Source organism: Perca flavescens, chromosome 3, assembly GCF_004354835.1.
Source record: "Perca flavescens isolate YP-PL-M2 chromosome 3, PFLA_1.0, whole genome shotgun sequence".
NCBI lineage: Eukaryota > Metazoa > Chordata > Actinopteri > Perciformes > Percidae > Perca > Perca flavescens.
This window is the reverse complement of record NC_041333.1, coordinates 16969680-16996603: the sequence shown is the minus strand read 5'-3', so window position 1 is coordinate 16996603 and position 26924 is coordinate 16969680. Positions and strand designations below refer to the sequence as shown.

General features: G+C 41.7%; 1 protein-coding gene across 2 annotated transcripts in view; it reads left to right on the top strand.

The window, feature by feature from the left end:
* Positions 1-9659, top strand: part of sik2b (salt-inducible kinase 2b) — a 43659-nt gene extending 34000 nt beyond the window's left edge. The window contains exons 10-15 of one of the 2 annotated variants that reach the window (XM_028572961.1): positions 1582-1813; positions 1917-2192; positions 3757-3914; positions 4712-4825; positions 4997-5082; positions 7613-9659. In XM_028572961.1, coding sequence (XP_028428762.1) covers positions 1582-1813; positions 1917-2192; positions 3757-3914; positions 4712-4825; positions 4997-5082; positions 7613-8228 — 1482 coding nt within the window. In that variant the 3' untranslated portion in view covers positions 8229-9659. Of the gene's footprint in view, positions 1-1581; positions 1814-1898; positions 2193-3756; positions 3915-4711; positions 4826-4996; positions 5083-7612 lie in introns of both variants that reach the window. The other variant, XM_028572960.1, reaches the window with a different exon arrangement.
* The last annotated feature ends 17265 nt before the right edge of the window (positions 9660-26924 follow it).

The window sequence follows — 26924 nt, the reverse complement described above, 5'->3', positions numbered from 1 at the left end:
TGTGTGTCTGTGTGTGTGTGTGTGTCTGTGTGTGTGTGTCTGTGTGTGTAACCGACTCCTTTGAGGTTTTGAGCATTTGCAGTGCAGTTGACTTGTTCTCTTATGTAAGAACTCAGCCAGCACACATCAGACAGGACAGCTGCCTGTCCTGCAAGGCTTCCTGACACAGAGTGCTCCCACTATTTCTTTTTTTATCTGTACCAACCAGCGACCTTTTCCTTTAGGCCTGTTGTTGAGCTGACCGACTATTACAGAACACAGACACAAGTGGTCTGAGATGATGGCCTCACACACCTGCAGGGCTACACACAAACACACACATACATAGATGCAATGTCAAGATTTCTTTTCCATCCCACCCCCTCGCCTGCCTGTGTGTGTGTGTGTGTGTGTGTGTGTGTGTGTGTGTGTGTGTGTGTGTGTGTGTGTGTGTGTGTGTGTGTGTGTGTGTGTGTGTGTGTGTACAGAGACAGAGTGCATGTTATCTGGGTGAATGGAGCCTGGTTATGTAAGCTGTCATGATGATGTGACCTATTGCGAAGCTGAGTGAACACACATGGACAGGAAGCTGCTGTGCTGCTCCATCTTGCCACAGCGACCTCTTACCCATCATCCAACACCTCATCTTTTCTTTTTTAGTTCATGGCTTTCTTCTTCTTTCTCCATTCAGCTTCTTTCGCTCCTCTTCTTCATCCTTCAACTTCACTCTCCCCTTATGACCCACACACTTTTTCTGTGCGTGTGCGTGCCTGTGCGTTGAGTAACTGCATTCCTATCCCAGCACACTACAGAAAGCAGATGGGGAATTAGGCAAAGTTGCTCTTTCTAGACCAACACCAGGCTTTCTGGTTGCTGCGGCCACTCATGCAGATGATCTTTGTGTGTGTGTGTGTGTGTGTGTGTGTGTGTGTGTGTGTGTGTGTGTGTGTGTGTGTGTGTGTGTGTGTGTGTGTGTGTGTGTGTGTGTGTGTGTGTGTGTGTGTGTGTGTGTGTGTGTGTGTGTGTGTGTGTGTGTGTGTGTGTGTGTGTGTGTGTGTGTGTGTGTGTGTGTGTGTGTGTGTGTGTGTGTGTGTGTGTGTGTGTGTGTGTGTGTGTGTGTGTGTGTGTGTGTGTGTGTGTGTGTGTGTGTGTGTGTGTGTGTGTGTGTGTGTGTGTGTGTGTGTGTGTGTGTGTGTGTGTGTGTGTGTGTGTGTGTGTGTGTGTGTGTGTCACACAGCACTTTTAGTCAAAGCTCACTTCCTGGCCCTGCATTCCTTTATCCCCACCCTCCACCTCTATGCTAACACAAACAGGCCTGCATGCTGCAACAAACAACGCACACACTCCCAGCATGAGACCAACTGTGGTGAGTTGAGGGAAAACCGAGGGAGGAGAGTAACTAATGGAGCCCTCATTCTCAGTATGGGGGGCTCCTTTGTGCGTGTTTGCGCGCACCCTATGTGCGTTTTTAAGATGCATGATTTGACAAACAGTGTGTCCTGGTTCCTTCAGTGTTCAGCTGTTTCCTTCCTGGCACAGTCAGTTTTTAATGTATAATTATCATTCTCTCTTTCTGTCCCTTTTTATCCCCCCTTCATCTAGGTGAATGGCTGCCTGCTGGACCCCTTGCCTCCCCCCACTGTCCTGCGCAAGTCCTCCACCTCGTCGCCTAGCAACATGATGGAGACGTCGATCGATGAGGGCATCGAAACGGAGGAGCCCGACACAGAGGATGATCCGCCCCACCTGCCCTCGGCCTATCAAACAGCTCGGTTCGGCCAAAGGCGACACACCCTCTCTGAGGTGACCAATCAGCCGGGGCCTTGGAACCAAGGTATGATGTCACCTGATTGAACGCACACTTTTAAACATGCATCTGATGCTAAAGGAAAGCTGTTTAAAATAATAATTTCCCACAGGTAAATTATTTGCTCTAGGCCACAACCCCTCCATGGGCAGCGTGGACTCGGACATGGGCCACGACATGGGCTCAATGCACAGCGACCTCGGCCTGCTGGAGGATCCCCCCTCTCTCAGTGAAGTAGTACCAGCCAACAGCTCTTCTCCCGGCGTCACTCCTACACCTTTCTTGAACGCTCGGCCCGCCAACCCAGCAATGGCTGTCCTGACTTCGCAGCACAGGGAGACACACAACCGCTCCCCCATCAGCTTCAGAGAAGGACGCCGTGCCTCCGACACCTCCCTCACCCAAGGTCAGGACCAACATTGTTAATTTGTCTTTTTTCCCTATATCCGTTCATTGTTCTTCACTTCAGTTTATGCACTCATTGACTTCATATTGGGTTAAGGCGCTGGCTGTGGCTCAGGAGGTACAGTATTTACAGTATTTATACTTATTCTATATAGTAGTACTTGTTTTTACTTAGGTAAGTATTTATGAGCCAATTGAATGAAATTCCGTTCCCTATTGCTCTATCTACAGTACACAGCTGAATGCAGCAAGGTCAGACATGCTCTTGAGAGACTGCATAAAGATATTCTGTGACACATAGAAAATCACTGTCCTAAGTGGAAGTGAACAAGACAGGTTGAGAGAAATGCTTTAAAATCACAGATCAGCCAAGTGTCAATTTGATGCCAGATCCGGCACGTCTTCTTAAAGCCCAGTCACCACGAGCTGCAAAGTGTGACTATGTCTGAGGCTCTGGGATCCACAGAGCATCAGACAAGAGGAAGAGCATTGATTTTTATGACATAGATGCAACACCCCTGCTGCAGCTGCTCTCTCAAACCCTTCTACATATCTATCTATCTATCTATATATCTATCATTTGCTCCCCCTCCTCTCTTTCACACACTTTTTCCTGTCTCTTCCCCTTCTCTCATCCTTTTCTGTCTCTCTGACGACTATGACGGTGATGATTCACATTATGAATCACAGACAGATATTTTTGAAGGTTCTCAGCCCACATATCTCACTCTCCCCCCTCTCTTTCTCTATCCTTCTCTTTTTCACTCACTCTTTTTCTCCCTCTGTTCAAGCTCATTCTCTGTCTTGCTTTCTTTCTCTTTTCAAAGTTTCAGTCTGTGGCAGGCAGGATTTGTCTTTACTCCACATCAGAGAGACAAAGGAGCCCAAACATGAGAGGGAAAGTTAAACAACCTCAATCTACCATTTCTTTCCCTCCCTTTACAGCTACATTATTCTGTGCTTGCTGGTTGTAAATCAGCTGTGCTTTATCCAAGTATAAACTATGATTATGGCTTAAAAATGTTACTTCTAATTGTTACTACATTGACAGCCTGAACTATGCGCTCCCGGTTGGTATTTTCAGTTATTTATTTATTTTTTCTTCATAATCCTCTTTGGAGAGTGTTGATGCAGTGGATTCCTTTTGCGTCAGACTGCTGACTCTGGTTTTAAATAACTCCCACCATCATGGTGAGTCAGGTCCTATCGTTCACAGCCACAGCTCGTCACCACTGGATGGGTCTTATCAGAGCTACTTGCTGTTACGAACACACACACACACAAACACACACAAACACACGAACACACACACAGACACACACAGTCACACACACAGTCACACACACTGGCAGCTCCTCATGACGTACATCCAGCCACATTATCAGTAGGGGTGATGAAAAGTGTTAACCAGTCAACCCGTTTGCTAACATCAATGAGGATAAAGGCTGACTCTCTTAGTGGATAGAGCCTTTGACATTGTGTTGTGAAGAGAGAAGTGATTCTTTTGATCAGCTGCAAGAATCAATACTGACTTTTGTATTGTGGGGATTTGTTTATGCTTTCAGGTCTGGTTGCGTTTCGTCAGCACCTCCAGAACTTGGCGAGGACCAAAGGCATCCTGGAGCTGAACAAAGTCCAGATGCTAGTGGAGCAGATGGGCACTGGGGAAGGACCTGCTATGGGACCCCTGGGACCTCAGCACCACTTACACAACCTCCTGGAGGTCCGTCCTGTTGCATAAATACACACACACACACACTTCCTTAACTCTAACCTATTCAAAATCGTTCTCTTCCCAAATCCATTCTCAGCCTCAGTCCCTACTATCCTTACCCCATGTGGCCCAGGAAAAAAAAAAAGAATAAATAGGCACCCAGGCTGTTGTGTAACCCCAGGAGAGGCAGCCAACTGTGGCTTGTTTACTGTCTCCCATCCCCTGGGGCCTGGAGCCTAGGCCAAAGTGAATGTAGCCATTGTTGAAGTCAATCAGACTTACCCATAGTAGCGACTGGCACTCAGTAGGCCCAAGCTGCAATCACACACAAAGAAGGGTACACATATACACAAAATGACACACACACAGACACACTGCAAGGGGAACCATTTAAGGGAAGATCCATAGGCTTTCCAGTAACAAAAAAAACAACACACAAAATAAATTGTGGAAGCAGACAAGATCTAGTTGTTTTCGTTTTATCCATCTCTTATAATGCAATAACGCAGCTCTTTGTTGGTTATGATGCTCGGGCCCCATCATCCTTTTAATTTGCTTTCATTTCATTTAACTACTGTGTTATCCCTGTGGTACATGCCATTTAGAGAAAGGCAACTGGCTGATCAGTCACCACACAGGCATTTGGGCAGGAGACAGCATGGATAATCCAGTTAGACCACACGATGAAGCACCCAGACCCTGACACAGCTTTATTAGCTGACAGGAAAGGGGATCTGGGATACATGTCCACATGCATGCGTGTTCATGAGCGTAAACATCCCTTGTTCTAATGTTTTTGATTGAAGGGTGAAGCATCCAAGCAACAAGAGGGCCTAGCTTTATACCAAGGCGGGCTGCAGCCGCCTCTGCTGTCTCGCAGACAGAGTTTAGAGACACAATACCTCACTCATAGACTACAGGTACAGTCTATCACTCATTATTTGGCTGTTTTGCATAACATTGATACCATTTAGAAATGTAAGGATTATCAGCTCTGCCATGATGCAACAATAATGAAACAGTTTGTAGCCATTGTTACTATTGTAATTATCCTGAACACCGTCATCATCTCTCTTCTATCTACCCCAAAGGCCAACGTCTTGGCTAACAGTCCCGCTAGCTGCCAACTTTTCTGTCAGGATACTCGAAGTTTAGAGCAACAGCTGCAGGAACACAGGTAAATCACACTGTAAATGTTTTCTCCACACATTTTATTTTTATTTTTTTTTCTCCATTTTATGAAATATTTTCAGTGCCTTGTGTTAATGTAGCTATTGTGAAAGGTCACTGCTGGAAGATTGTATTTAGAGCAAAAAAACATTTGCTTAAATGCAAATAAATTCCAATGAGAGTTGGTTAAAAATTGTACTCCTCCAACAAGAACTGAAAAAACACCCAGGAATTAAACTAGGTGTTACAATGCTACAATTACTTTGCCATTTTGTTTCACATCAGTCATTCAGCCTGACATTGTGTTCATGTTTGCTTTTTAGATAGGGGGTTATTTTGGTTTTGGTTTTGCCCTAACTGTAGCAGTTGGTAGTGGCAGTCAACATTTTTCACATTGATGAATTTGTTAATTTAAAGTCTGCAAAATCAGTGATTTCTTTCTAAACACATTATACATGCTAGAAATTCTTGTTGAAAACAGTTACTGCTCACTGCTGTGGGTGTGTGCATTGTGCTGTCTGTTCTTCGGCTCAGGGTGTGTGTGAACACATTTATTTTTGCTTTACCAGGACCAGAACTAAGAGTAGTTATTTCTGTATAGCTGTCTCTCATCCACGCTTCTCCCCATTTTTCTGTCGCTATTTTTCATGGATGTACTAAGCTCTGACTGTTTCTCCAACCATCAATGAGCACAACAGGCCTATTTGCATCACTGAATAAATTGGTTATGCGATTCGGTGGTCTGGGACCAGGCTATTGCAAAACATCAGGGTTGAATCACCTATTGAACATTTGGGGGGACTGTATGCCCAACCCTCCAGGGCAGCCTGGGGGAGGATTCCCCCTTGGATATTTTTTATCAAAAATTAAAGCATTTTGAAACAAAAATTCTAAATCAATCAATTTTGTTTGTCACATGGAATCGTACAAGGTACAATTCCAGTGAAATGTTATCCCATCAGCTCCTTCAACTTGTGCATGATTCATCATAAAGCCAAATGTTGGTGGCACTTCAGGATCCAGCTAAGTCTTGCCAAAAGGACACCACAGCAACACAACATCCTGCTAGAAACTGACACAGGCACAGAGGCCACCGAGCTCACCGTCCAACGCCTGCACACTGGCTAACAGGATGCCTGGCAGAAAAGTCGCAGTCGGTTTTGAATTCCTCCACACTTACGTCGGTGCCCCCTCTGATATAGAGATGGTGATGGACGCAGATATGGTCTTGCTTGTCCACGTAGTCGGGATCGTAGCAATAGGTTGTAGCTGATGGCAATGTTCTCTGTCATCCTCTGTGCTTAGTCTGATGTTTACATTTGAAAACGTTGACCGGCCAGGCTAGCAGAGTCAGCAGGAGACTGGTGAGTTGGTTTACCTATCCTGATGATTGACTCGTAGTCATGAGATGGCCGCAGAGATGGTCTTGTGCTCATCTTTTCCACCTTTTCATCGGTGTTTACTCTGATGCTTAAATTGTAAAACTTGACTGGCTAGCTGGTTAGCTAGCCCAGGCTAGCCGTTTGGGCTAGCGGATTTAGCAGAGTCCGCTGGATACTCGCAAGTTGATTTCCCGATCCTGTTGAGGGAATCCTAGTCACACGCCATCCCCGGCCAACGTCAGCCAGATAAAGCATAACTAATATTTCTTTTTTCAGATTATTTAGTTGGGCATTTTTTAGGCCTTTATTACACAGGACAGCTGAAGACGTTAAAGGGGAGAGAGGGGGGGAATGACATGTAGAAAAGGGCAGCAGGTCAGAATTGAACCCGCGGCCGCTGTGGCAAGGACTGATCCTTTATTCGTGGTACACACGCTCAACCAGGAGAGCGATCCAGGCGCTCCAAGCACAACTAATATTTGTAAAATTGACAATTCAGCATCAATTTTGCAGAGCTGACGGAGAGGCAACTTGACTCCGGAGAGGTCTGCGCCTTCTAGAACCATTTTCATTAATCAGACGTTCTCTAAGTTTTGACTGAGGTCGTTTTTTAGGGAGCCAGCATATAATTGAGGGCTGCACAGGAAAAGTGTACATATGTTTATGTAATTTTTGTATTTTTGCATCTGCTGTTTACTTCTATTAGCATTGTAGATCCTGCTCACCCCAGCGTCACTTTGTTGTTCAGCTTTTAAATCTTACAATTATAAGGTCACGGATTACGTAACCTATGCTTCGCAGTCTCGACAGAACTCGTATCCGTTTAGCCACAAACTGAAACCGCTGCGATTCTCTTTCATATGAACCCGGATTTGGGACGTCTGTGCCAAATCTGCCTGAAATTAATTTTGATTGGTGCAAATTTGATGCACATAAAAATAGTCTGAATCAATACTATTATTGGGAGGGACAATTTGATACTCTCTGAATATTGTATTGTTTAATAGTGTATTGTGATTACGCCCCAGTAAAACATCACAGCAAAACACAGTGAATACCATGTTTGAATTAATTTTTTTGCAAGCTTTGTGCTAGTCCTTGTGTTGATTCAAAGTGTTGTCTTGATCTAAGTGGGATCTACTGCGCTCCCCACAGACTGAACCAGAAGAGGATGTACCTGCAGCAGTCACAGGGCATGGGGCTACAGGTCTACTTCAACCAGATGCAGATAGCTGAAGGATCCTTCCCGACAGGCGGCCCTGCTCTGGACCAGGCGGCATCTCAAAGTTCCCCTCAGGGCCCCCCTATGTCAGCCGCCCAGCAGCAGGGCAGTCCTCAGGCCTCGCCTCCCTTCAACCACCCCCATAGTCTGAGCCCATTGATGGAACCGGGCGAGGGCCTGGTTTATGATCCCTATATGAGCCACCACCACTACACCCAACACCTGCCCCCTGGATCTCACCTCCATCACCAGCTCCACCATGCCCTGCCTCATGAAGCCTCTTCCAGCGGCCTGGGCTTCAGCTACCCTGCAGGCTGTGAGCAGCAGGCCCTGGGGCCTTCCACTGAGGGTCTATATCCAGAGCAGTACGAGTTCCCACTAGACCCTGCCTGGTTGCCCCCGCCTGCTCCAGGAGAGGCTGAAGCCGGGGTTTTGGCAGGTCCGGGGCAATCGGACGGCTTGGGCCTGCCTGAGTTGCAGGGCTCCCTCCTGGACAGTGAGATGATGGAGACCGTGGACTCCCAGCATGGCTTCGTACTGGTCAACTAAAGCCAGCTGAGGAGTTAATAGAAAGCAGTATTAAGCAATGAGAACCTACACAGCACTAAGAGCAGAGAGAATGGAGATATAAGTGGAGACCAAGTGTAGCAACAGGGAAGGAAAAGTGTTCATTTTTGTACGACTAATACAAACTTAATTTCTTAGTTGTGATGAACCTCAGACAACCTTTCTACCACAATCATCCCTTAGCCTACCTCCCTTTCTCCCTCTCCTCCCCTGTTATCAGTTCTGTAAGGCAGGAACAGGTCCAATATGGCACAATGCAGGCTTCGCCGTGCTGACTTGGCGAGGCTGCCGTTGTCACGGACATTGTGACACCTGTGAGGACTGCGGCTTGCAGCCTGGGTGGTGCTGCACATCCTGGAGTCTACCAGAGTGCAGCATTTCACCTAGAAATGGTTTGGAAGTGATCTAATTTAGGACTGACTGTCAGACAACCATAAAGACAATAGCTGGCAGTTTTTTGTGTATTTAAAATAGGGCACCATCAACAACATTAGACTGATTCTCAAAACACTTGTGTTTTTTTATTTTTTATTTCAGTAGATAAAAAAACAACTGAACAAAATAGCCCTCATTTATCACGATACCATGGAAATCACTGCAAATTCAAGTGTTAGTGTTTTTCGTCCATTTTATAGAAATTAATTTACACATGAACGCTAACGTGATGAGTGCACAGCTTTCAACACTAACATTTACACTACTCCTCCAAAAAACAACACCTAACTCTTGATGGTCATTTGCCTAAACATGCTGATTGAAGCACCAGGTTTGGGAGTAATGCACCATTTGTTGAGCTTGTGTTTTTAACAGCGTTAAACTCTCCAAGCCTTTTTGTTTTAGTTAATTGATGAATAAAATGATCACAAACATGTAGGCTTTTGTGTAGACCACATGACATAAGTAATAGTTTTTTTGTTTTTATAACTTGTAACTACTGACCCTGATTTATTTCCTACACTACTGAACTGCTTTTTTTCGCCTTTCCTTCCTATTGCACACACTTGCCAGGTGTCAATATACTCTGTATAGGGTATATGAGGGTAGTTACCAGTTTTTGCAGGCTAATGCCCACATCTGTTTAAAAGTTGAATTGTGATCATGCGTTTTCCTGATAAATGAGGGCTGATGTAATTAACGTGTTTGGTTGAGAAGTAGCGGTGTTTTAGACAGTCAATATTATTCTATTTTTGTGGCAATACTCAAGCAATATTAATCCTTAATGTTGAGGGATTATGAATGGAAGCCTCACCTGTAGAGCCAACTCTGATTGCTTCCCGGGGACCTCTGAGTCCTCAGCAGTGACGTCACTTGAGCTGATGATGTAACCAGGAGATAATCTCCCTCTCACTCGCCGTGTGTGTGTGTGTGTGTGTGTGTGTGTGTGTGTGTGTGTGTGTGTGTGTGTGTGTGTGTGTGTGTGTGTGTGTGTGTGTGTGTGTGTGTGTGTGTGTGTGTGTGTGTGTGTGTGTGTGTGTGTGTGTGTGTGTGTGTGTGTGTGTGTGTGTGTGTGTGTGTGTGTGTGTGTGTGTGTGTGTGTGTGTGTGTGTTCAAATTTTCACATCATTTGTCTGAAGAAGGCAAACACTGTATTGACGTCTCCATTCAGAATAACAAACTGTGCTTTCCCCCTCAGTGCACAGTCGTAGCGTTTAGATCTATTCGGGTTTACATACTCTATGCTCCTGTCATGCCTCGGAGTTGTATTAATGCTGAATCATGTTAATAATAATGGAATGTCCCCTTAAAGATTCCCTTCATTAGATTTCATTAAAGAATGTTTTACTCTCTGACATTGGGGCCCCTGGGAGACAAAGACCAGCAGATCAGTCACCTAACACTGGATTTTGACTACAGGCTCACCACCGCTCTTTGATTGACAGCAAACCAGCAACAAGATACTTTTTATTTTTACAACACTTAGACTGTGTTCAATCTACTTGAAGCGCACAGGTGTATCTTCTCTGGCATATAATGATGATTTAAAAACTACATTGAGAGGGTTGAGATGAGATTAGTGGACTGTGACATTATTGTGAACATCTGCCAGACTGTGTGACCTTCAGTGGTCATGGGTTCAACTGTTCGAGTGTTTGTTTGTCAGCCTTCAAAACAAGACGGTTGCTCTCAGCACGTAGACGGGACTGAGCAGATATCTTAGAGTTCACAGTCAGACTCTAAAGTACCAAAGTGGTATGACGAGGAGTCTTTACAGTTGCAGTTAACGGTCTTAAAAGATGGCTAAAAAATGTGGACCAACTGTTGTTGTAGTCCTGTGCATGACTGAAAGGAAAAATCCACCCTAAAATGCTTTTAACACTGTTTAACAACATATTAAGGCTGCAACTAATGATCAGATTATCTTATGATTCTATCTTTTGATTGTTTGGTTTATAAAATGTCATAAAATAGTAAAAAACGAGAAGAAAAGAGAAGGAACTGCAGTACAAGATTGTGAGGCAGGTTAAACATGAAATGCTAATTTTTGACATTAAAGTGCTCATATTAAGCTTTTTGGCTTTTACCCTTTCGTTTATTGTGTTAGATATCTTTTTGTGCATGTAATAGGTTTACAAAGTAAAAAAGCCCAAAGTCTACCCCAAAGGGACTTCTCCAACTTCCATCTCCAACAGAAACTGTTCACAAACTGCTCCAAACTGCTCTATTATAGTCCAGCATTTACTTCTGTGAAGAATGTGCGTCACTTTGTAACACACGTTATAATGCTTGCCTAGCTGCTAGCGTGGCACGCCCTCATACTCTGCTCTGACTAGTAGTCCTTACCTAGCTACTGCGCATGTGCGACTCCCAACAAAGATGGAACCGAAGTGCGATGCCTCACTCTTTAGCTAAAACAAAGAGCTCAACACACAGGGTGAAAAGAGGAGCTGCAGCAATGTGGAGTACAACAAAATATGTTTAAATTAAACCTATGCTGATATAACCTTTTAAATACAATTATGAACCTAAAAATGAGCATAATATGAGCACTTTAAAATTGAGGAAACATGGCAGTGTGAGAGTTTTAAAGGGTGGATTTCGCCTTTTAAGTGAATGTTTTGATTGTTTGCTTTCAATTTGTCAATGGTCAGGCATGATCTGTGGAAGTTGAATACTGGAGCACTTTGACAACAAGGGGAAGAAAGAGATGTAGCGAGAGAAGAGGTGAGAGAAGGTTTGTATCGCTCTGCTGTATCCTGGCAGATGAAACTAAACGTAATCTGTAGGAAACACCTTACTCCTCTCTCTTCCCCACCAATAATGGACACAAAACAAATTTCTTTCAAAGAAAGACCAGACACAGTAACACTTTATCTGATTGTTGATTTTAATCCAAGTAGGAGAAACACTTGTCAGTTTACGACGAGCATTCTTTGTACAAATTAGTGGTGTAGTGAATCTTCGGTGCACCGAGGTGAATTTTGTGTTCAACGTGAAGTGTTCAGTGTGCCTTTTACTTTTTTCGTATTTTCAATCTAAATTAAGATTTTGAATAGCACCATTATTTCTGGTTGGACCCTTTTATCCATTTTATTTTAATTTTTGGTTTCTGAAAATAAGTAGAGCGAGGTTTTACAAAGGTACAAAACCAAAGTCCCTCAGAAGTTTCCCTGTACGACCCACCGTGTGGAGTTTTGGAGCTTCTTTGTCTGCTTCTCTGCCATGCTTTTTCTTGTTGGTCAATCAGTGTATGCCGTTTTAAAGTATTATAGCAATATTTCTCTAGTTAAAGACTAAAGTCATGAAGATTCTAGTGGACGTGTTTCTAAGTATCATCATTTCACCTGCTGATAAAAACATCAATCTATCAATAGAAATCCAGTTTTATATTTACCTTCATTGATGTTGACCACACATAAGCTAACTTGCTGTTGAGATTAAAAGGTTTATTGAACATAAAAATATTGTGGGCGTTTTCTTTTGTGTGTTGATGAGTCATCATTTAGTGTGTTGTAAAATACTTTAAAATGACGCTGTTTGTGTTCATCCTGGTTATTGAAACATGGTTACAGAGCTGAGTTTTTTTATCGATTGCTAAACAACAGTGGGCACAACTGGAGTCACGTGCAAAACTCTAACTACAGTCTGCACAGCAGCAGTTCATGTGGACCAAACTCTAATATCGTTTTTCATTGCTTGAGCACAGTTTTCAAATCCCATGGCTTTAACCACAACGTGCACAACACTGCATTTACAGCACTTTGTTCAAATGCTAACACACTGCTGTCAAAACTGTTAACCACACATTCAAAACAGAATGGATTTCAGCCCAGTGCATTTCAAACACTGCTGATTGCAGTTTCAGCTGAAAGCCTAAGCAGGTGTCTTGTTTTAGACTAGTTAGTGAAGACGTATTGTATATCTAGGGAGAGCTCAGAAAGACTTTTTGGAAATAAAGAAACCCCAAGTAAGAATGAACTAGGAAATGCAATTCCTGCAGAAAATGCTTGTGAAAAAATGGAAATGGTTTTAATAAGTATGAATTTCATTGAAATGTTGAATAATACCAATAATGTATAAAACAGTGGAATATTTTAGTTTTTTTTTTTTTTTTTTTTTTTTAAAGCTGTCGCTACACTGAAACGCTGGTTAAAATGTGTAAAGTGAAGTTGTAGGGAAAAGTGGAAATGGTTCTAATTAATAAAGATTTCTTTAAAACGCAGAATAGTACCAATATGGTAATGATATGGTAACTGATGCTTAACCAAATTACCGGCTTTAATTTGGATGAAGTAGTAATTGAAAGAGTAATGAATGAGTTGGTGAAATGGGGAAAAAAAATGGGTGGGTCAAATTAGGAAATCTCAATCAGCTGTGTTCAATATTTTCAGAAAGTACGAAAAGAATTTATAAGTTGTATAAAACTAATAAATGAAGATGTGGAACATTTTTAGGCTTGAATTAAGTATGAATCCCTAAATAAGACTTGATTAAGCATGGAAAGCTGAAGCCATATCAATTATTAATACAAATATTAATAACAAATGTATTATTATTTTTATTACGGTCTGTAATTGTAATTTTTCTGTCTGGGGAAAAGTACGATGTCATGTATAGGAGAACAGCAGCTGGTCCTTCCAGCTGTTATCAAGCCTTGCCCTGGCTTTGGTTATCATTATCATTATCACACCGGTTTGTTTATAAACTGCTTGCTACTGAGATTAACTGAAAGAGCCCTGGAAAACTTCCCATTCAAAGAAGCCTCCAAAAAGCCTAAGCAATACGTGGTATCAATATAATGTATATAATCAACATGAGCATTTGTGAAAGTATTGGTGAATAATTTGAATTATATATCACGATTTTAAAAACTGGTACTCTCTCTGTACTTTCGTCCAGAAATATTGAGGATGTTTAACAAGGACTGTGAAGGAATGCTTGTGACTCCTGTCATTTGGAGGCTCACAGAGCCAAATGTATAAGTCCTATAATTGCTTACATGAGAACTGAGAGTAGACAAGTATATCTACGTTTTAATGTATAAATGGTGTATGAGAAGTAAAAATTGTGGCCGTGAGAGCAAGTTAAAGAAAAAATTTGTTTCTCTCCACTGCACTGTACCTGTGACATCACCCACAATGAGCAGCACTTAAAAACACAGAAAAAGCATAAAGAAGCACTAAACTTAAACAGTGATAACACAAAAACTGCATGTTCGATTCAATTTTATTTATGGTGTCAAATCACAACAGGAGTTATCTAGGGACACTTCAGATAAAAGTGGGACTAGACCACATTCTATAATTTACAAAGACCCAACATTATGGGAGTCTAAATGGTAGAAAAAAGTTGAATACAAGCCCAAATGTCCTTTAAGAGCTGAACATTTTGATACAGTATTTGTCATAAAAAAGCAATAGTATAATATGTCGAAAAAAGTCATGGTTTACTGTGTCAAAATGAGTCATAGTATAGTATGTAGAAAAATTCTCATAGTAGAGCATGTCATTAAAAGTAATAAAAAGTCATATTATAGTATGTCGAAAACAGTCATAAAAAAGAGATTGTATAGTCCAGTGGTTCCCAACCTGGGGTCCGGGCACCCCCAGGGGGGGCGGCAAAGATCACAGGGGGGGCGCGAGTCTTTATGTGGTTTGAGGTAAAAAAAAATTGTTTTGCACATGTTAAACAAATGATAATACACTAGAATATCTAATGTATACAAAAGTCTGTATGAAAACTATATATTTTGTTGTATCTTCATTTTTCCTGCCGCCACGGCATCACTATTTTATGAATGAAACATGGAGGAGAAACGTAACAGTGCTGATAACTGCTCTGTATCAAAAAAGAAAGTAAGGCTCTATCTCGAGAGTTACCTCAACTTTGGTTTCGGGCGGGGGGCTCAGCTTTTCTTAGACATGAGTAGGGGGGGCCAAGGAAAAAAGGTTGGGAACCACTGGTATAGTCTATCGAAAAAAGTCATAGTATAGTATGTAAATAAATTATTTAAAAAAAAGTCATAGTACAGTATGTTGAAAAAAGTGATGAAAATGAATAGTATAGTATGTCGAAAAAAAAGTCATAGTATGTCAAAGAAAGTGTGGAGGAACATGCAAACTCCACACAAAAGGTCCAGCCTGGACTGGTTATCAAACAAGAGGTCACAGTCTTTACTGCCTACTTGTTGGTGTAGTTGAAACATTGCTAACCTCTGAGCCACCATGCCACTAAATAAAGTATGTAAAAAAAAAAAAAAAAAAAAAGTCATAGTATAGTATGTTTTTTTTTATAATTAGTATTTTATTGAGTTTTTAAACATCACTGTGAACAACATCGTAGACAACAGTACAGCTGACATCTTAACATGTATCCTGTAGTGATGATACATTTCAAATAGAAAAATAAAAAGGACTAAGCCAAAAGAGATAATAGAAATCCGATAAAGAAATTAATCAAATTAAACAATAAAAATAAACACACACATGGATCAAATGTACAGTTTTATAATAAGCACTACGCTTTCATCTAGCAGCAATATATTGCACGTATTTTCCCCATTTTGGCACATATTTTTCCGCCATGTCATTGATGTTGAAAGAGATTTTTTCGTATGATGCCACTTTTGCCAACTCCGTGTTCCACTCTTGGAAAGAGGGCTCACCTGGCTTCCTCCAGTTTCTCATTATTATTTGTTTTCCAACCATTATACTGGTCTGAATAAAGTCCGCTGCTCTACAATTCGATGTCATTTGTGGATCATTTAAAATATACAGCCTTGGGCAGAAATCCAAACTAGTCCGGGTAATGTTTTCAATACGATCATGAATCTTTAGCCAATAGCTCTGAATTGTGGGACATTCCCAGAGCAGATGGATAAGAGTGCCCTCCGAGCTACAGCACTTCCAGCAGTCTGCATTCTCCCTCAACTTCAGCCTAAACAGCCGGGTCGGAGTCCAATAAAAGCGATTAAGAATCTTAAACTGGATTCATCTAATTTTAATGTCTCTTGAAACCCTCTTAGTGTTTTCACAAATACGATCCCATTCTTTATGTGTGACATCAATGTTTAAATCTGCCGACCAAGTTAACATTGTTGCATAAGATATGGTAACTGTCTGTCGGAGTAACATTGCATAAAAGATGGCAGCCTCATGACCACACCCATTATTTTCATAGTCTGAGAGAAAAGGTTTGACTGCTGAGGTTCTATTCCTTTCCCTATGACAGTAAATAACAGATGACGCATTTGTAAATACTTCCAGAAATTATTTCTGGGCAGATTGTATTCACCAGCCAACCTTTCAAATGACTTTATATTATCCCTCTCATATAGGTTTGCTAGTGTAGTAATACCTTTTTCCACCCAGTCTTTCCATAGAAGGGAGTGTTTATCAATACGCAACTTTGGGTTATTCCAAATACAAGATTCAGAATTAAGATAGACATTGACATTAAAAGCTTTAGAAAACTTTTTCCACACATTACAGAGGTTGGATATGATTGGGTGAGATTTTAATATGGATGGTATGTTGCTAGACAAAGCATTTATAGGGCTGAGTGGGAAAAACAATCTCCATTCAATCTCGAACCAGGGAGGGGCTCTCTTGGGTGGCAGTGTCCACTGAGCTATATGTCTCAGGCAGAAGGCATAATGATACAGGGCAAGTTTGGGGAGGCCCATACCACCTTTATTGATTGGCACCTGAAACCTTTCTAATTTTATCCTTGCACGTTTACCATTCCACACGAACTTTTTGCCAATTTGGTCAAACCTTTTAAAATACTTATGGGGTATTGCAATAGGAAGACATTGAAGCAAATAGTTCAACCTCGGAATACAGTTCATCTTCAGGACGTTGACCTTTCCCCATAATGATAAAAATAGTGATGACCATCTATCTGTATCTAATGAAATTTTATTAAAAAGTGGGTCCAAATTCTTCTCTATTATTTTATTAAATTGGTGAGGGAAGAGAATGCCAAGATATTTTATGCCTTCGGTAGGCCATTGAAACAGCCCCGCCTGAAATAAAGTTTTTGGGCAGTATGAAGTCAGTGGAAAGGCCTCTGACTTAACTTTATACCCTGAAATCCTGGAGAACGATTCAATAATGTCCAATAATGCTGGGACAGATCTGGCTGGGTCTGAGGCAAGCCACAAAATGTCGTCTGCATAAAGCAAAAGCTTATGTGTAGACTCATTAATGTAAACTCCCTGAATATTCTGATTCATGTGAATAGCTGCCGCAAGAGGCTCAAGAGCTAGACAGAAACGTCCTGCTGATAATGCAGAACCCTGTCGGGTGCCTCTATGAAGTGTGAAATAAGAGGAAATCAGACCATTTGTTCTCACTGCGGCCTGTGGGTCTTTGTAAAGAATATCAATTCATCTGAGAAATCTTTGACCAAATCCAAAAGTTTTAAGCGTATGAATATATACCGCCACAAAGGCTTTCTCAGCGTCGAGTGAGATAGCTGCTGTTGGATTGTTGGAGTCCCGCACTGACCACATAATATTTATAAGGCGTCTCACATTATCAGAAGAATTTCTGTCTAATAAAGCCCACTTGGTCAGGATGGATAAGTGACCCAAGTGTTTTATCCAATCTATTTGCAAGTATTTTAGACAAAAGCCTACAATCGACAGATATTAAGCTTATTGGACAATAGTTTTTACAGTCAGTCGGGTCCTTTTCTTTTTTAAGTATAAGTGTGATAATGGCTTGGTTTAAGGAGGGAGGTAATTTGCCAAATTCAAATGCTTCTGCAAGCATATTTTCAAATAATGGCAATAGATCTTCTGCATAACATTTAAAAAATTCTGCTGTAAACCCATCTTGGCCTGGGGATTTACCTGATGGTAGGGCCTTAATTGCATCAAGTATCTCCTGTGAACTAATAGGTAAATCTAAGTCCTCCTGTTGTGAGACACTCAGCTTAGGAAGGTTTAATTTGTTGAGGAATGACATTATCTCTTCGTCTTTGGCAGTGTTTTCAGATGTATGAAGATTTATATAGAATTTCTTGAACACATCATATATTTCCCTAGATTTAGTTGCAAGGTTTCCATCCCCAGTCGTCACTGTTGCTACCGAAGATTTGGATTCTTTTTGTTTAATGTATCTCGCCAAAAGCTTCCCTGCTTTATCCCCCGATTCAAAAATAGTCTGCCTGGCCCTGAACAAAAGATTTTCAGTTTTTCTGGATATTATAATATTATAATCATATTTAAGGCGGGTCAATTCTTTTAAAATAGATTCAGATATTTTTTTTTAAATTTAGCTTCAGTGTTTTTAATTCTCCTTTCTAGATCTGTGAGTTTACTAGCATTGACGTTCTTCTTATGAGAAGAGTATTGGGGTGATCAGCATTTGGTGCATATATATTGGCCAGTATCAGAGTTTGTCCTTGTATTTTTGCTAGTATTTTAATTATTCTGCCCTCCTCATCTTTAACCTCCCTCCTGAGCCTGAATTGTAAGCCTTTGTTAATTAATATAGCTCCTCCTCGACTTTTAGATGACCCAGCACTAAAGGACACATGTCCCACCCAATCTCTGCATAATTTAACTGATTCCTGGGGACAACAATGTGTTTCCTGCAAGAATACTACATCTTGTTTTTTATTTTTCAAATGCCCCAGTATTTTCTTCCTTTTGATTGGACAGCCCAGGCCATTCACATTCCAGGTTGAGTAACATATTGCCCTCCCACTGCTAGTCATAAGCAATCTCAATGTATTTTGCTGTAGAATAAGTGGCCATTCTATTACAATATACGATCCATGGTGCAACATAAATTATACACATTGACAAGTGAACCATAATACCAACACCATAGTGATATCAGTAAACAACAGACTGAGGACCAGTCTGGCATATAGAACAACAGAACCAGTTACATTGTTGTAATTAAACAAAAAAGTAACTCTCTTAGGTCCGTGACAAATGGAACAAGGGCAGCCAAAAAGCCCACTGCCCTGAGTATCGTATCAAAAATTGCATTCAGATATTCGTTAAGGAAGACATAAGGAGTTCTATACAAAAATAAAAATTGTTGGCAACATAGGCCCCGGCTATGAAAAATATGCACTCACATATCAGTTTCAACGTGGTTTGTGACGTGCAGAGCCAGTCATTTGAGATGATCTGTCCATGTCCAAAAACAAAAAAAGAAGACTGCAAATCTGCATATAGACCCCCCCTCCTCACATACCGTTATCTTCCCGAACAGACGGACAGCCAGTTATTGTAGTTTCCAAAACATATCCAGAGCGCGCCTGGATCGCATGATGCACTCACACTTTGCCAGACATGCAGGCCTACCTCAGCGCTTCTCGATGTACTCCATAGCTTTATCCGGGTCATCAAACACCCGTGGACTCTGTCCACTAATGAAAATCTTCAGAGTTGCAGGGTAGAGCATGCCAAATTTAATCTTGCGCTCATGGAGTGCTTTCTTGCAACGTAAGAATGCCTCACGCTTCCTTTGCGTCTCCCTCGAGTAATCCGGGAAAATCATAACTTGTTTGCCGTTCCGCATCAGGCGTTTCTTTTCCCGTGCTGCTTCCAGGATGGCTGGACAATCTTTGTATCATAGCAAGCGCGGCACAATCGTTCGACCATGATTCTTGTCCCCCGCTCCCAGCCGTGTCCCGATCCTGTGAGCGCGCGGTCCATCTCGATTCCCCGCGGGGTTGGATCAATGCCAAGGGTCGCTGAGATAAACTCGTTCAGGAATGCAGTAACATTGCTCTTTTCAGCCCCCTCCGGTATTGTGAAGAAATTATCTAAAAGACGTGTTCTTCGATTTCTGGAGGAAGGAGGAGAGGCATGGGTCGAATTGAAAGTTAAGCAAAAGTTTTAATGAAACTGCATGACAACGACAAGACAAAACACAATCAAACATAAAACATAAAACACTGCAGCTGACAGCGGACTGATCTCATGCTTCTCCTTGCAGAGTTACAGAAGAACAGTCATGTGACATGAAAAACAAATACACTGTAAACAGCGGACTCCAATTGCTTCCTCTTGCGGGGTCACAGATTGAATTGCCGAAATCACCTCAGTTTCCGAATTATATTCCTGTGGAATTGTGGGTCTCTGATTAAAGACACACCTCTGATTTTAGGTTTACCCCCAGGTCACAGACAATGGTCGTTTCACATGGTAGTGCCGATTCTGTTCAAGTTTACAGAGTTTGCATTTCCTTTGTTCTAATCACGTCTGGCCCTGCAGGGAGTGGCTCCCCAAAACCAGAAACAATAGTTACCTTTCCTGTGGGGACAATGAGTCTTCTTCATATGCTAAATGTCAGACATGACCTGATTAATTCTTTAGAAGCTAGGTTTTGGGTGAAGCAGTCAAATGCTGATTAGTGTAGTTACTTGATTAACTTTAGCTGCAGGCCCCATTAAACATTGTTTTCAAAACATAAGCCGGGTTTTAACTTTTTAACTTCAACAGTATCCCAACAAATCTGAGGTTGTTTCGCCGGGATCTGTCTTCAGCTGCGGCCAGCCTGTCTGTCAATAATTGTATGTCCTCTTTAGTGGCTGCCGCCGGTCTTCACAGGTGTGCCCTGTCAGGGTTAATTAGTGGAACTGTTCCCTTATTAATGGGGTTGGGACCATCAGTTGTATAGTGCAGAAGTCAGGTTGATACACAGCCGACAGCCCTATTGGACAACTGTTAGAATTCATATTATGGCAAGAACCAATCAGCTAAGTAAAGAGAAACGAGTGCCCATCATTACTTTAACAAATGAAGGTCAGTCAGTCCGGAAAATTGCGAAACTTTGAATGTGTCCCCAAGTGCAGTTGCAAAAACCATCAAGCGATACAATGAAACTGGCTCACATGAGGACCGCCCCAGGAAAGGAAGACCAGGAGTCACCTCTGCTGCTGAGGATAAGTTCATCCGAGTCACCAGCCTCAGAAATCGCAAGTTAACAGCAGCTCAGATTAGAGACCGGATGAATGCCACACAGAGTTCTAGCAGCAGACACATCGCTAGAACAACTGTTAAGAAGAGACTGCACGAATCAGGCCTTCATGGTCAAGTAGCTGCTAGGAAACCACTGCTAAGGAGAGGCAACAAACAAGAGATTTGTTTGGGCCAAGAAACACAAGGAATGGACATTAGACCAGTAGAAATCTGTGCTTTGGTCTGATGAGTCCAAATTTGAGATCTTTGGTTCCAACCGCCGTGTCTTTGTGCGACGCAGAAAAGGTGAATGGATGGATTCTACATGCCTGGTTCCCACCGTGAAGCATGGAGGAGGTGTGATATTCCAAATTGAAGTCATACTGAACCAGCATGGCTACCACAGCATCCTGCAGCGACATGCCATCCCATCCGGTTTGCATTTAGTTGGACCATCATTTATTTTTCAACAGGACAATGACCCCAAACACACCTCCAGGCTGTTTAAGGGCTATTTGACCAAGAAGGAGAGTGATGGAGTGCTGCGCCAGATGACCTGGCCTCCACAGTCACAGTTCAGAGTGAAGGCAAAAGTGCTAAGGATCTCCGGGAACTCCTTCAACACTTTTGGAAAACCATTTCTTGAAGCTCATCAAGAGAATGCCAAGAGTGTGCAAAGCCGTAATCAGAGCAAAGGGTGGCTACTTTGAAAAAACTAGAATATAAGACATTTCACACTTTTTTGTTAAGTACATAATTCCACATGTGTTCATTCATAGTTTTGATGCCTTCAGTGAGAATCTACAATGTAAATAGTCATGACAATAAAGAAAACGCATTGAAAGGTGTGTCCAAACTTTTGGCCTGTACTGTGTATATGTATGTATGTATGTATATATATATATATATATATATATATATATATATATATATATATGTGTGTGTGTGTATGTATATGTGTGTATGTATATATATATATGTGTGTGTATGTATATATATGTGTGTGTATATATATGTATATATGTATGTGTATATATATGCATATGATGTATGTATGTGTATGTATGTATATGTATATATATATATGTGTGTGTATATATATATATGTATGTGTAAATGTATATATAAATATATTAAGATATATATATATATATATTAAGATTTATTTTGTGGCATTTTTAGGCCTTTATTTGACAGGACAGCTGAAGACATGAAAGGGGAGAGAGGGAAGAATGACATGCAGCAAAGGGCTGCAGGTTGGAGTCGAACCCGGGCCTGCTGCGTCGAGGAGTAAACCTATATATATGGGCGCCCACTCTACCAACTGAGCTTTCCAGGCGCCCAAGCTGCTGATGTTAACCTAAAAACTGGTATGTTATAAAATAAAAAATGTCATGTGAAAGAATTTCACTCTTTTCTTTAATGAAAATATTGATTTAAAACTGTTAAAACTGTAAAGCTAAAAAAGTTTCTAATTTCTGTTTTGATGTTTGATGCTAGTGTTTTCACTCTGAGTGTGTTCTGAGTGTGTTAGCGTGTGTTGTCTCGAGAAGGATTGTTCAAGGCGTTTTGCTGCACTGAGCCTGTTTTGAGACGTGTGAAGACTTGTTTTGCTTGGAATGAGTTCCCTAGGTGATGTGGACTGTTTAGCTCAGGTGACTGTTGGTAATACAGATTGTGGTTAGTTTTGCACATGTGGCTTCAGTTGTGGCAACTGTCGTTTAGCAATTGAAAAAAAACACACACTCTGCTACTTTCTCCACATAATCCATTTGTCCTGTAACAACAAACTGTAGCCATCTGATAACGTCCCAGATGTCATAGAGGCATGGGTTAATGACCTAGCCAGACTTTAATGACCAACTAAAACTTTTGTTGATAGGGTTAATGTTGTCACAGTCCTAGTCACAAATGTGTTAGATATTTCCATTCACAGCTACAGAGGAGATGACAGATGTGTAGTTCTCCACTCACGACAAAGGAATAAGCTGTCAAGAGAAAGTATTTCTTTTTTTTTTTTACCCGTCAGTAAATTACAATGTACCTGGGAAGAATTACCAACGAGGCAGTAAACTACTTAGCTGGCCTGATGAACAAGTGAGAAGACAAAAGAAGAAAATCTGCTGAGTCGTTTTTCAAGAGGGGAATTTACATAAAGTCAAACATGCAGACACTAAATGGTGTGAGTATCAACTCATCACCTACACCACAAAATGCCTATCTCTGGTGTTTGCTTAGCTGCCCTACTGAACATTTCGCAGGGCCACTTTCCCAGAAATACATTTCAAATGTCCATCCACCAAAACCAAACGCATCCAATATGGATAAATAAAACCAAAACTATCTGCACACTAGAGGGTTTTTGTATATATCATTTGGGCAAATTGACAAAGTTTGTAGAAATGTGCATTTCTGTGAGCCTCTGCAGCGTTTTGCAGAACTCTGTTATACTCAGTGTTTAAAGGCAGCAGGAGGGACTGAATAATTCATCACCACTGATAAGCACCGAAGCCAGAGATCACTGATCTGACATCACATTGAGTCCATCTCCATGACAATCACCTGTCAATATTTATTAAACTATAGGAAACTAAAATGCCTTTTTCTGACAGTGAAGTGCGGCTAAAGGGGGCCTGTCCTGAGCCGAGGTCTGATTGGTTGACCTCAGCTTCACATCTGAGAAGAAGACTGCAGGCTGTGAATACATTCAGAGATCAATATGCTACTAGAAAATAAAAGCATTTCTCAATGCTGTTTGAGAGCAGAGCTTTGTCCTTGTTGTGTGGAAAGGATCATGTAGAGAACACGTCAATCCAGTCAGTACACTCAGACAGAGAACAGCTAATCCCGCTAATACACCACCAGAGGTAGGTGAGGGCAGGGTGGGTCAGTCTGTTCATGGAAACCAGGGTCTCACTTCTTTTCCTGGGATCAGACCATGTGCACAACACACTGTTTGGTACTGCTGATCCAAACTGATAAGTCTGAAACATGGGATAGGTCACACTCATACTGATCAGATTTCAGTCGACATAGCCTCACATTTTACATCTGTTGCCTTTGAGGCAAAGTGAATTTGACTCGGTGAAAAGAGCTGCGAGACACTGGCTTTAAATGAGATCCACCCATGAGCTCTGCTCAAACAAAATCTCCTCCCTGCTCAATACCTCATGCTCTGGTACGAGATGACAAAAAAATTACAGATAAAATGTGAAGGGATATGTCGACACACTTTCATTTTATATTTGAAAAGTGTGACCTAGCAGCAAATTCCCCCAAAAGACAGCAGCATTTTCCAGTTAAAGGTAGTTATTTTTAGCATGTATTCAGTGCCATTGTCTGCCATTGAGACCCTCAGCGGGCTGTCTGTCACAGACACTCTTGGGAGAAAAGAAAGCCGATACGAGGACAGACAGTGCTAATCTTTTTTCTCAATAAAACATCACAATATCAGAGGCCTATTCACTCATCAGGCCAAAGTATACTGTAATGACATCAATGGTTGCCATGACAACAGGGGGAGGGTGGATGACAACATCCTACTGCGTCTTTTTTAGAGCAGGAGATCACAGCACTGTTCAGGATTAGAGCTGCACAAAAAAAAAAAATAGGCTGGGAGACAAATGCTCGAGCTTTGAATGCAGAGGGGTAAAAATGTAGTGTTGCACTAAGCTGCACCTTTTTCTGTAATATTCACAGTGCAATGCACAAAAGAAAATCATCATTTAAAAACCATAAAGCCCAGTGCTGCATACAGGATTTGTAGCAAGTGATGTAAATGCTGTTGCTCTGCATGGTGTGTGTGTGTGTGTGTGTGTGTGTGTGTGTTTACTTATACTGTATGAATTCCGGTCTTCATTGAAGGTCATACTGTACTCATAGCATGTGTCCCCCATTATTCAGCTTTAGTCCTGTGTCTCTGAATACACGCTGAACACATGCTGGCCAGCAGATGGACAGTCTGAAATCCCAGTACAGATGATCCAGTAGTGCCTGGAAAAATGGGCTCCTGCAGGCTCTGGGCTGGATGTTAAAGCCAAGCCAAGAGTCACACACTCTGGTTGAGCGACCCTCATGTTTGCCCTGATATTTTCTAGAGTAGAAAGTTATATGGTTTATCAACCTGTGCTGCATTGTTGAAAGATGAGAGAATGGAGAGAGGACAGGGAGCTGAAATGACAAGGTGACTTAAGAAAAAATGAGTAGGCCAATGATCTTCTTCTCCCCGACTGATGTTTGTCATTTGTCACCCAGAGAGCATCTGACCTCAAGTGTGTGTGTGTGTGTGTGTGTGTGTGTGTGTGTGTGTGTGTGTGTGTGCGCGCGCGTACTCCGTGTGGGGGCTTTGCTTGACTCCTTTCATTATAAATGACAGTCCCGGGAGGCAGCTGCATTGACGTCAGGGCTCTCAGCGCTGTCAAGGGCTCTGGCTGCTGAAAATCCCCCGCCCCCAAATAACAGGATCTGAATAGAAAGAAATAGGTTGCTGCTGCTTCATTACTGCCTCGTGAACAAGTGGATTTAGGGGGGCGGATTAGCCCTCGCCCTGGAGTAATCGTGTTTTAATGAAGATTTTCAGTTAAAGGAAAAATTGCAGTTCAAAGCTTTGGCAGGGTTCTCCTGCGTCTAGACAATCAGCTTACAACAAAATCACTCTTTGTAGTACGGTATATGTGACAAAAAGTCAAAAGTATAATTTGGTTGTCAGTCTCAAAGGTTCCACTACCATCAATCCTCCTCCTACTTAGCAATAGCTCTCAAAGTGGTCTAGCTGTAGCAGAATGTGCTGACACACAGCAGCTGCACCAACCTGTGCATTACAGTATATGTGCATAATGGGCTCAGGCGATGACGTATATACATTCAAAGGGCTGGGTGGAGGATTGGGAGGGCACATGGCTCTGCGGAGGGCCAGTGGGAGATTTGAGGAGATTAAAAAAGGAAGGTTGAGATTCTCATAAAGATCTTTGCCATTTAATTTATTGCCCTAATCCTCTCTGTTGATTGCATATTTGGAATTAACAGAACAATGTCTGCTGAATGTAGCAAAAAAGTACAGCTCAATTTGCTGTTTTAATATTGCGTTAAGACAATAATAAAAAAAAAGTGATGTTATGTTTTTCATACATTCAAACAACTCATGTTTGAGAAAGACAAATATTCTATCTCAGCCCAGCCCTTATTTTTGCAGTGTTCCTCTCCCCAGCAGTAGTCAGGGTGAGGGCAGGTGTCAGCTGCAGATCCTGCTCTGCATGGTTCCCTGTGGCCAAAACAGCCCGAAGGACCCGCGCTTTCATCTCCACAGCAGCTGCCTACCAAGAGCTGACCAAATATGAGAACAGGAACATGTGAAATTAATCCCACATTTTCTTGAGTCGTTTATAGGCTGAGAAGCTATACTTCATGCTTAAAAGGATATAGTTGCAAAGCCAACGATGAGTATTTACAATTCTTGGAAGTCACACAGGATATAATTAGGACTTTTTTTTTTTTGATAACGAACTACCTTGAAAGTCGATGGTCCAGTGAGACCAAAATCGAGATTTTCTTCCATTGCATTAATACTATCCTCATCACCCCCACCAAGAAGCCTGGGGGTGGCATCATCCTGCTTTTGGGACTCTTCTCAACAGCAGTCCCTGAAAGGCTTGTAAAGACTGAGGAAAAATTGAATGCAGTAAAAGAGAGAGAAATCCTCAAGGAAACCCTGCTGCAGTCTACAAGAGAACTGTGAACTAGGGAGATTTATTTCCCAGCAAGAAATTGAGCCCAAACAAAGCTACACGGGAATGGCTTCAAAACGTTAAGTCCTAGAGTGGCTGAGTCCAGACCTCAAGCCAATCCAGACAGCGTTCAAAAATTAGCATTATCCACCAGCCAAGTGCTGGTAAAAAAATGCAAGTGGATGGTAGATGTGCTTCACTCACCTGCCAAAAATGGTAATCTATTGAGTGGCTGGTAAAATTTTAACATTCACCAGCCATGTGGCTGGTGGACAAAAAGTTATTTTTGAACCTTGAATCCAGAACTTTTGGCAGGACTTAAATGTTGCTAGACAGAGACTGAGCAGTTCTTTTATTTAAATCATAAAATACAAGTGTCCAGATGTGCTGAGACACAACCACATACCAAAGTAGCCCTTTGTCCACACATATTGTCATGAAGAGGCTGAATATCTTTGTAATATTTGTACTTAATCATTCACCAGCAGCTATTTGAAAAATATCTTCAATCCATCTTTCACTCTGACATTGAACTGCTTTTCTCTTACTAGTCACAGTTCAATCATTTAGTCTTTTCCAGCTGTATTT